General features: G+C 45.4%; 1 protein-coding gene across 6 annotated transcripts in view; it reads right to left on the reverse strand.

Annotated features, from left to right (window-relative positions):
• The window catches only part of dnah1 (dynein, axonemal, heavy chain 1), a 510,234-nt gene that overhangs the window by 136,216 nt on the left and 361,999 nt on the right, over nt 1-12,019 (reverse strand). For all 6 annotated transcript variants that reach the window (XM_078209369.1, XM_078209371.1, XM_078209370.1 and 3 more), the window contains 3 exons: nt 3,460-3,631; nt 3,182-3,373; nt 1,514-1,624 (listed from right to left, as the gene is read on the reverse strand). In XM_078209369.1, coding sequence (XP_078065495.1) covers nt 1,514-1,624; nt 3,182-3,373; nt 3,460-3,631 — 475 coding nt within the window. The remainder of the gene's footprint in view (nt 1-1,513; nt 1,625-3,181; nt 3,374-3,459; nt 3,632-12,019) is intronic.

The raw sequence follows: 12,019 nt of genomic DNA on the forward strand, positions 1-12,019 counted from the left end.
CATATGCAATATAATGTGGATAAATCTGACATTATCAATTTTGGTAGCAATTATAGGAAGACAGATTATTACTTGAATGGGTATAAATTGACAAAGCTGGATACTCTGCGAGACCGTGGTGTCCTCGTGCATCAGTCACTGAAAGTAAGCTCACAGGTGTAGCAGACAGCAAATTAAGCAAATAGTATGTTGGCCTTCATAGCCAGAGTATAGGGATAGGGATGTTTTGCTGCGATTATATAGGGCGTTGGTGAGGCCACATCTGGAGAATTGTGTGCAGTTTTGGTGTCCTTCTCTGAGGAAGGATGTCCTTGCCATAGAGGGAGTACAGCGAAGGTTTACCAAGCTGATTCTTGGGATAGCAGTCTGTCATATGAGGAGAGACTAAGTCGGTTAGGACTATATTCACTGGATTTAGAGTGAGAGAGGATCTCATAGAAACTTATAAAATTCTAACAGAGTTAGACAGGGTAGATTCAGAAAGAATGTTCCCAATGGTGGGGGAGTCCAGAACTAGGGGTCATAGTATGAGGATAAGGAGTAAACCTTTTAGAACTGAGGTGAGGAGAAATTTCTTCACCCAGAGGGTGGTGAATGTGTGGAATTCACTATCACAGAATGTGGTTGAGGCCAAAACGTCTGATTTCAAGAAATTAGATATAGCTCTTGAGGCTAAAAGGATCAAGGGATATGGAGAGAAGGGGGATCAGGATATTGAATTCGATGATCAGTCACGATCAAGATGAAAGGCGGAGCAGGCTTGAAGGTCAAATGGCCTACTCCTGCTTCCAGTTTCTATGTAACCCTCTCAGCTGATTAATACTAATTATATTGCAAGTATCAAGTTTAATTGCACAGTCTAACCAGGTATGAAGCTGATTGTGATTCCCACTTAGGGCTCCCTGCTAAGAGTGTGGAATTGGTCTTAAAATATCCATTGTTGATCAATATCCTTGCCAATATATCTTGCATTATTATGCTACTGAAAAGACAGCACTGCCAGGCTATGAGCAAAGTAAGTATTAGTAATGCAAGCAGTATAGATTATGAAAAACAAAACTTCAAATGTTAAGAAAAATGTTCTGGAAACACAGAACAAACAAAAAAGATTTTGTGTATTCCAGAAGAAGCTGGATCTGTTTTAATTAAGGTAAGGATCATATGAATAAAAATTGACTTTGAGAATATTTAGTCCATTTTCCCAATTGGTTTTGATCAGTTGAGAGAGTTAGGAGAATTTTCCAGGTACTTTTTCCTTTAATGGCCCATAGTTTTCTCAGCTTTTTTCCTATCCCAGAAAATTATTATGTGGCTGTGAGGAAGCGTTCAGTCATGATCTTTCAGCCACAATGCTGCGCAGCAGGTTTGATAAACCAAGTAGCTCTTTTCTGCCTGCCAATTTGTATGAACCCATATTAACATTTCTGGAAATGAATTCCTTGTCAACATAGGAGTCCTTTCTCTTGTAGATTCTGTTTAGAAGATATTCACCAACATATTAAATTTGCTATACCTTTATTTTTTCCATGGTTGTTATAGTGTCTTGTGCTGCCTCCTCTAGAAGGGGTCTCATTGATTCCAACTCTTCCTGCATTTTAGCCACATCTTCTGCAGTGCGCAGAAGCTACAGCAGGAAACAAGTAAAGATTCAGAAAAGATTTCAATGAATGGAATTCAGGTCAAAAAATATCCCAGCAAAACAGTCAATGATCTAAAGCTAATGCTTTAGTTTTGAAATATTGTTCCATGAGCAATCATACTGGGCACTGAAGTGATAGGAAACAAATTCTCAATCTGAATTAAAATCTGCAGAAATTTGTACTACATGTGGGAGGTGATTTTCCCCCCAAAAAACTAAGTGCCCAATGGGTGGGAAAACAGGAGATTTTCCTGCCTGTTTCTTGGGTGAACTTAGTTGGTTGAATTTTTAGCATTCTGTGCTTCACAGAGTTTGCTGGGGGATTGACGCCAGTAGCGGGGGGGGTGATGGGGCCTAATCCCGAGAGGCCGGCATCAACGCGCTGTGAGGGCCACTGTGCAAGTGCTGATCTCCACAGTAGTGACATCAGTGCTTGCGCACTGCACACTGCCTCCCCCGATCGCTAGCCTCCCAATCACCAGCCTCCCTAATAATCTCCCCCCCCACCACAATTGCCGGCTTCCCGAACACAATACCATCCTGGGCTCGCTAATGAGATTCAAATCAGCTTTTGAACAGTGCAACAGCTTGTACTGTTTCTTAATGCAAGGTTGATCATGCCATATAAAAAGGCCCAGGAAAGTTAGGCAGCAGTCACGATTCCAGTTTCAGCCCTCCCACCGGTATTTCCCAGCCCACTGCTCTACTTGAGCAGCATAGCGGGCCGGGAAAATCGCACCTGTGATCTTCCACTATTGTGTGAAAAGAAGTTGTCTCACATATTAAGGGGTCTCCTAATCTACATGGTCTGGGAAAGCCACAGACTACAGGCCCAGGCCTGTAGTTAGCAGAGCATTTTGCCAGTGGTGTCAGAATGTAGGTTTTTCAGGGCCATAGCTACGTGTCTGATCTTCCATAAATGCAGGTTGAAGTGCAACATTCTTGGGGAGGGGTAGGATAGAAGGAGGAAAATTTTTATCTGCAGTTCTTTGTCTAATGATCCAGGGGTCCAGGACAAGTGTAGTGTCATATTTTTTTCTGGGCACTCTGCCATGTGGTGTCGAGCAAGCCATCACTTTGCTGTGAGCAGGAAACTCAACATTGACCAAGAAAGAACAATAGCAAGCACTCTGCTGCGGTTTATTCCTACTGGGGAGGCGGAGGCATAGTGGTATTGTCACTGGACAACTAATCCAGAAGACCCAGGGTAATACCTTGGGGACCAAGGTTCAAATCCCACCTCAGCAGATGGTGAAATCTGAATTCAATAAAAATCTGGAATTAAATGTCTAATGATGACCATGAAACCATCGTCAATGTTGTAAAAACCCATCTGTTTCACTAATGGCCTTCAGGAAAGGAAATCTGTCAACTGGCCCACATGTGATTCCAGATCCACAGCAAAGTGGTTGGCTCTTAACTGCCCTCAGGGATGGGCAATAGATGCTGACCCAGCCTGCGACGCCCAAATCCCATGGATGAGCTTAATATTATGGATTGAACAATTTGCTGCAGTATTATGTATGACATTGAGTATATCACCTTGTCCAGGCCACCTTTCATCCTGTTTCTGTCATTTTTCAGCATTTGTATCTTCATACCAATCAGCACAGAGAAGAGGCTGAGCAAGTCCAGGTAGCTCTTGGGTGTGATGTAGTTGTATCTTGAAAGCTCACTCCGATACTGCAGAGACTTCTTTGCAACAGTTTGGTGAATAGAGACACACATTTTGACCTTGAGGGAAGAAATGAAGAAACCCATGTTTTGCATGCAGATTTAAACAAGAAAATGTAAAGCATAAATTTGCATTAAAGACTCACCAGTGCACTTAGGATATCTGGCCTGGTCTCGAGCTCCGGCAGCTCCCCTAAGTAGGTATTAGCAACAGACATGAGTGCTTCAGTTGGCCATTCATTAAACCAATCAATGGTACAGCATGTCACAAGAGATGGGAATTGGCGCAGACGAGCTCTGAACACTTCTCCAATTGGACTGGGGGCATGAAAACACAGCAGATTCTGATCAAAATTACTTGCACAAAATATCACCTTTTAACTGGCAATTACATAACCAAGTAGTGGGATTTACCAAAAGCCAGATGACCAAGAAGTTAATAGGCCACTTTGATGGGTGACTTAGATCCTGGTGTTCTAGATTAGCTCACAAAATATTTCTATTTAACAGAGCTGAAACTCAATCACAAGTTGATATAACATTCCTAATAGCACTGTAGGTGAACCTACACTAGGTGAACAGTAAACTAGAAACAAAATACTATGGACTTGAAACGTTAACTCTGTTTCTCTTTCCACAGATGCTGCCAGACTTGCTGAGCTTTTCCAGCATTTTCTACATACCAATGAACCGCAATGGTTCAAGAAGGCACCTTTCACCTTCACAAGGGCAGTTAGGAATGAGCAACAAATGTTGGCCTTGCGGGCAACTCTCACATCCCATGAAAAAAATAAGGCAAGTAGAACTGCCAGTGCCAATGAGTCTGACTATTTAGGTTGGCAGCGCTAAAAAAACAACCAAGCTCACTTGTGTAAAAGTTAAGATCAGTAAATACATTTTGGGTTTCCACAACATCCCTAAAGGCTGGAGAAACGTTCATACAGACCAGCAATGTAACAACTATGTTATTTACTTAAACAAGTCAGCAGACAGCTCAGTCCATCTGTGGGTGGAAGGAGATGGTGCATGGTCATATCCTTTAAGAGGATTTTGTGCCAGTTTGTTTGCTTACAGCATTGTCACCAAAGTTGCGGACATCAGATATAACATTCTTGGAAGATAAATTACTGAAAGAATAAATGGACTCAGGAAGAAAGCTTTGGGAGGGCGCACAAACACTGGGAGAGACATCATCCGAGTGAGACACAGTGAGTGAGTGAGTAAATTTGGGAACTTGGAGCAAAGGGAATCATAGAATCCCTACAGTACAGAAGGAGGTCATTCAGCCCATCGAGTCTGTACCAACCAGAATCCCACCCAAGCCTTATTCCCATAACACCACATATTTACCCTGCTAATCTCCCTGACACTAAGGGGCAATTTAGTATAGCTAATCAACCTAACCTGCACATCTTTGTACTGTGGGAGGAAACTGGAGCACCCGGAAGAAACCCACAAAGACACGGGGAGAACATGCAAACTCCACATAGACAGTGACCTGAGGCTGGAATTGAACCTGGGTCCCTGATGCTGTGAGGCAGCAGTGCGAACCACTGTGCCACCAGGTGCTCTTTTATTTTCTAACTTTTTCATCTTCAGAAAGAGGTCTCTGGTGAGTATTTCAGCTGCTGCAACGAAGCAGTGGAAAAAAAAAGACAACTGTGATGTCGCTGGAAACAGTAAGTGGACTAGCGGGTAAGTGCTCAGCATTATGGGCAGGGTGTGAAAAAGTAGCGCGTGAAATAAGAGAAAGGTATAGCCATACTTGGTAAAGTAATACAAGTAATCCAAAATAGATTACAGTTAACATAAAGTAAGTAAAGTTAAGAAATAGCAGGGCAGCTCAGTCAAGTGGAATGTATGCCTTGTAGTATGTGTATTCATGTACACTACCGGTGTTCTAGATGATCATATGTTCAGTAAGTGCTGCCAGCTGCAGAAACTTGAGCTCCAGGTTTCAGAGCCCAAGCAACAGCTGGAGTCACTGTGGCACATCCGCAAGGCTGAGAGTTACATAGGTAGCACATTCTGAAAGGTGGACACAGCACATTTTAAGACCCTCGAGGCAGAGAGGGAATGGGTGACCACCAGGCAGTTCAAGAGAACTAGCAGGTGGTGCAGGAATCCCCTGAGCTTAGGAATTGTTTTGTTTTCATTTTGGAAGCTGGTGAGGGCACTGATTCGCTAGAAGAGTTCAGTCAGAGCCAAGTTTGCAGCACCATGATTGGCTCGTCTGTACAGAAGGGGAGGAAGAAGGGGGGGGAAGAGCAATAGCGATAATGGATTCATTAGTCAGAGGAACAGACAGGCATTTCTGTGGTCATAAATAGGACTCAAGGATGGGATGTTGCCTTCCAGGTGCCAAGGTCAAGGATGTCACAGAGCGGCTGCAAGACATTCTTCTGGGGGAGGGTAAACAGCCAGAGGTCATGGTCCACATTGGTGCCAATAATTTAGATAGGAAGGGGGGTGGGGTCCTACAATCAGAAGTTAGGGTGCTAGAAATAATATTAGCAAACAGGACCTAAAGGTAGTAATCTCTGGATTAAAACCAGTGCCATGTGAAAGTGAGTACAGAAATAGGCGGGGGGTGAGTGAATCTCCCAGCCCACTGTTTAGCAGGTTCTCCACTGGGTGTCATAGTCTCCACGTGTCTCCAGCAGCCAGAAGCTGAATGAGGTATTTAAATGCTTATTATAGTATGTTTAACATATGATTAGTGGGCCCGGGACTGAAGTCTCCGGGCCCGCTAGAGTCTCCTCCCCGCCAGGAGTGTTTCACTCTCGCGGGGTTTACAATAGCTCCCCACTTGCGGGGAGTTGGTGGCCTGACCATGCTGACGTTAAGGGGGATGGAGGCCCCTCAAGAGGTCAGGGGTGAGGAGGTGCCTCCTGGGCAATACCACATTGGCAGTGTCAGCCTGGCCCCCTGGCACTGCCCAAGAGGCAAGGTGGCAATGCCCAAGCAGCATCTTAGCACTGCCCACTGGGCATCGGGCAGTGCCAAGGGGGCTGGGCCTCTTGGGGGGGGGGGCCCGCTGCCACTCTGCACTTGGGCTGGGTGACAGAGGAAGGCAGGCCAGTGATTGGGGTTGCTGGTGGGGTGAGGGAGAGATCAGGCTGGTGGGGGGGGGAACATCGGGAGGCCGGCAGTGCAGAGCCACTGTGCATACGCCGATCTCGGCGCTGACACATCAGAGCATGTGCAGTGACCCACACCGCGCTATGCTGTCAGCAGCTTCACCAGATTTTTGGCGCGATTCATGCTAGTGCACTCTGCGGTGCACAGAGTGTAGGAGATTAATTTTGAAAATCCCACTGAAAAAGCCAGTGGAATTTACTCCAGCTTTTACGTGAATTCGACACTTAGAATTGGGGTGGCACAGTAGCACAGTGGTTAGCACTGTTACCTCACAGCGCCAGGGACCTGGGTTCGATTCCTGGCTGGGAGTTTGCACGTTCGCCCCATGTCTACTTGAGTTTCCCCCGGGTGCTCCAGTTTCCTCCCACAGTCCAAAGATGTATGGGTTGGGTGGATTGACCATGCTAAATTAGAACATAGAACATAGAACAGTACAGCACAGAACAGGCCCTTCGGCCCACGATGTTGTGCCGAGTTTTATCTGAAACCAAGATCAAGCTATCCCACTCCCTATCATCCTGGTGTGTTCCATGTGCCTATCCAATAACCGCTTAAATGTTCCTAAAGTGTCTGACTCCACTATCACTGCAGGCAGTCCATTCCACACCCCAACCACTCTCTGCGTAAAGAACCTATCTCTGATATCTTTCCTGTATCTCCCACCACAAACCCTATAGTTATGCCCCCTTGTAATAGCTCCATCCACCCGAGGAAATAGTCTTTGAACGTTCACTCTATCTATCCCCTTCATCATTTTATAAACCTCTATTAAGTCTCCCCTCAGCCTCCTCCGCTCCAGAGAGAACACCCCTAGCTCCCTCAACCTTTCCTCATAAGACCTACCCTCCAAACCAGGCAGCATCCTGGTAAATCTCCTCTGCACTCTTTCCAGCGCTTCCACATCCTTCTTATAGTGAGGTGACCAGAACTGCACACAATATTCCAAATGTGGTCTCACCAAGGTCCTGGACAGTTGCAGCATAACCCCACGGCTCTTAAACTCCAACCCCCTGTTAATAAAAGCTAACACACTATAGGCCTTCTTCACAGCTCTATCCACTTGAGTGGCCACCTTTAGAGATCTGTGGATATGGACCCCAAGATCTCTCTGTTCCTCCACAGTCTTCAGAACCCTACCTTTGACCCTGTAATCCACATTTAAATTAGTCCTACCAAAATGAATCACCTCACATTTATCAGGGTTAAACTCCATTTGCCATTTTTCAGCCCAGCTTTGCATCCTATCTATGTCTCTTTGCAGCCTACGACAGCCCTCCACCTCATCCACTACTCCACCAATCTTGGTGTCATCAGCAAATTTACTGATCCACCCTTCAGCACCCTCCTCTAAGTCATTAATAAAAATCACAAAGAGCAGAGGACCAAGCACTGATCCCTGTGGCACTCCGCTAGCAACCTGCCTCCAATCCGAAAATTTTCCATCCACCACCACCCTCTATCTTCGATCAGACAGCCAGTTACTTATCCAATCGGCCAACTTTCCCTCTATCCCACACCTCCTCACTTTCATCATAAGCCGACCATGGGGGACCTTATCAAACGCCTTACTAAAATCCATGTATATGACATCAACTGCCTTACCTTCATCAACACACTTAGTTACCTCCTCAAAAAATTCTATCAAATTTGTGAGGCACGACTTGCCCTTCACGAATCCGTGCTGACTATCCCGGATTAATCCCCATCTTTCTAAATGGTCGTAAATCCCATCTCTAAGGACCTTTTCCATCAATTTACCAACCACCGAAGTAAGACTAACCAGTCTATAATTACCAGGGTCATTTCTATTCCCTTTCTTAAACAGAGGAACAACATTCGCCATTCTCCAGTCCTCTGGCACCATCCCCGTGGACAGAGAGGACCCAAAGATCAAAGCCAAAGGCTCTGCAATCTCATCCCTTGCCTCCCAAAGAATCCTAGGATACATTTCATCAGGCCCAGGGGACTTATCGACCTTCAGTTTATTCAAAACTGCCAGGACATCCTCCCTCCGAACATCTATTTCCTCCAGCCTATTAGCCTGTAACACCTTCTCTTCCTCAAAAACATGGCCCCTCTCCTTGGTGAACACTGAAGAAAAGTATTCATTCATCCCCTCGCCTATCTCTACTGACTCCATACACAAGATCCCACTACTGTCCTTGACCGGCCCTAACCGCACCCTGGTCATTCTTTTATTCCTCACATAAGAGTAAAAAGCCTTGGGGTTTTCCTTGATTCGACCCGCCAAGGACTTCTCGTGTCCCCTCCTAGCTCTCCTAAGCTCCTTTTTCAGCTCATTCCTTGCTAACTTGTAACCCTCAATCGAGCCATCTGAACCTTGTTTCCTCATCCCTATATAAGCTTCCCTCTTCCTTTTCACAAGACATTCCACCTCTTTCGTGAACCATGGTTCCCTCACTCGGCCATTTCCTCCCTGCCTGACAGGGACATACCTATCAAGGACATCCAGTATTTGTTCCTTGAAAAAGTTCCACTTTTCATTAGTGCCTTTCCCTGACAGTTTCTGTTCTCATCTTATGCCCCCTAATTCTTGCCTAATCGCATCATAATTACCTCTCCCCCAATTGTAAACCTTGCCCTGCCATATGGCCCTATCCCTCTCCATTGCAATAACAAAAGACACCAAATTGTGGTCACTATCTCCAAAGTGCTCTCCCACAACCAAATCTAACACTTGGCCCGGTTCATTTCCGAGTACCAAATCCAATGTGGCCTCACCTCTTGTCGGCCTATCCACATATTGTGTCAGGAAACCTTCCTGCACACACTGCACAAAAACTGCCCCATCCGAACTATTTGACCTACAAAGGCTCCAATCAATATTTGGAAAGTTAAAGTCCCCCATGACAACTACCCTGTGACCCCCACACATATCCATAATCTGCTGAGCAATTTCTTCCTCCACATCTCTATTACTATTTGGGGGCCTATAGTAAACTCCTAACAATGTGACCGCTCCTTTCCTATTTCTAACCTCAGCCCATATTATCTCAGTGTGCAGATCCCCCTCGAAGTGCCTTTCCACAGCCGTTAAACTATCCTTGATTAACAATGCCACTCCTCCACCTCTTTTACCAGCTTCCCTACACTTAGTGAAACATCTATACCCCGGAACGTCCAACAACCATTCCTGTCCTTGTTCTACCCACGTCTCCGTAATGGTCACAACATCGTAGTCCCAAGTACCAATCCATGCCCCAAGTTCATCTACCTTGTTCCGGATGCTCCTTGCATTGAAGTAGACACACTTCAACCCACCTTCCTGTCTACCGGTACCCACCCTTGACCCTGATACCGTCCCCAATACCTCACCACCCTCACTGACTTCTGGACTACAACTCCTTTTCCCACTCCCCAGACAAATTAGTTTAAACCCCCCTGAAGAGCCGTAACAAATTTTCCTCCTAGGATATTGGTGCCCCTCTGGTTCAGGTGCACCCCGTCCTGTTTGTACAGGTCCCACCTTCCCCAGAATGTGTTCCAATTATCCACGTATCTGAAACCCTCCCTCCTACACCATCCCTGCAACCACATGTTTAACTGCACTCTCTCCCTGTTCCTCAACTCGCTATCACGTGGCACCGGCAACGTACCAGAGATGACCACATGTTTTGTCTTGGCTCTCAGCTTCCAGCCCAGCTCCAGAAATTCCTGCTTTAAATCTCCGTCCCTTCTCTTACCTATGTCATTGGTACCAATGTGTACCACGACTTGTGACTGTTTCCCCTCCCCCTTCAGAATCCGGAAAACACAGTCTGAGACGTCACGGACCTTGGCATCCGGTAGGCAACATACCATCCGTGAGTCTCTTTTGCTGCCACAGAACCTCCTATCTATCCCTCTAACTAACGAGTCCCCAATAACTATTGCCCTCCCGCTCTGCCCCTTACCCTCCCGAGCCACAGAGACGGACACATTTGCCCCTTAGTGCCCAAGGGACTAGCTAGGGTAAATGCATGGGGTTATGGGATAGTGCCTGGGTGGGATTGTGGTAGGTGCAGACTCGATGGGCTGAATGGCCTCCTTCTGCACTGTAGGATTCTGTAAATATTTTTGGGAGAATTGCTTCCCTAATATCTTGATAACTGGTCTCTTTGGGACAATGGGCAGCATGGTGGCACAGTGGTTAGCACTGCTGCCTCACAGTGCCAGGGACCTGGGTTCGATTCCCGGCTTGAGTCACTGTCTGTGTGGAGACAGCATGTTCTCTCTGTATCTGCATGGGTTTCCTCCGGGTGCTCCGGTTTCCTCCCACAGTCCAAAAGACACACTCTGTTAGGTGCATTGGCCATGCTAAATTGTCCCTCAGTGTACCCGAACAGGCGCTGGAGTGTGGCGACTAGGGAATTTTCACAGTAACTTCATTGCAGTGTTAATGTAAGCCTACTTGTGACACTAATAAATAAACTTTAAACAATGTTTATTCAACAAAAAGTTTCACAGAGTAAGAATAGACCTTGATAGCATAATAGAAATGTTAAGAGATAACTTAAGATAACACTAGGTCATAGCAAGTCTCCGATTATCGTTCTGTTTTACAAAACAATGCCTGCTCCAAGAATTAGATGTACTTAAAGAGGGAAGCCTCATATGATGTCATAATAATGTGTAAATTGGGTATTTTGCTTTCTAATTATTTACATTTAGTAAAATAAGATTAAAGGCAAATGTGGGATTTATTAATGGTTGGTTATAATATAATGAGATATAGAAGATGGGGAAAAATACCTAATTTTGTTTAGTTTGAAGTCTTGTTTTATGATTTTAAAAAGTAGAGGAACCTGTCAATATTTTATTAATTACATTGCGAAGGTCCAATGGCAATTATATTGTTATTCTCCTATATTGGTCTCTCACCATTTGTCACAGTCCCAGTTTGACACATATATTCTTCAGGACTTAGCAAACCCAGTTAGTAGTGGAGCTACCAAGCCATTCGTAGGAAAGGGCATTGAACTCCCCCATGCAGTGTACATTCTGTACCTTTGCTACCCTTGGTACTTCTTCCATATGACATTCAATATGGAGGAATACTGATTCATCAGTAGAGGGAGGGCAGGAGGCGATTTTCTTGTGTGAAGGGACAAAGACATTGCCCCCTATATAGTTTATAAAATAGATATGGGGTGGAATTTTCCCAGATATCGGCAAAGGCTGATAGTGGGTGGGGGGAAAGTGGTGGTTTAGCCATTGAGAGTAATGGCAGCTTTCTCCGCTTTATCATTCCAGATTTACTTTGAAAAACACACAAGGGTTGATCACACGATATAATGTGGGCTCAATCAGAGCCCATCCCACCAGCAACTTAGTCCCTTAAAGATCGGGGCACCATTTTTAAAGGCGTACAATAATTCACTTGGGACTCCTGACACTGCTCCTGGAACTGCCCCATGGACCGGGCATGATCCTCTCCCAATCGATGCACTCACCTGAGCTCCTCTGAGAAGTTTGCTTGCCAAGTGCACAACTTGGGAGATCAGACAAGTTTCACACTGTTCTGCCCTCACACAATGGGAATGGACTTTCTTATGGGGATAGGGG

This window comes from Mustelus asterias, chromosome 3, assembly GCF_964213995.1.
Source record: "Mustelus asterias chromosome 3, sMusAst1.hap1.1, whole genome shotgun sequence".
NCBI lineage: Eukaryota > Metazoa > Chordata > Chondrichthyes > Carcharhiniformes > Triakidae > Mustelus > Mustelus asterias.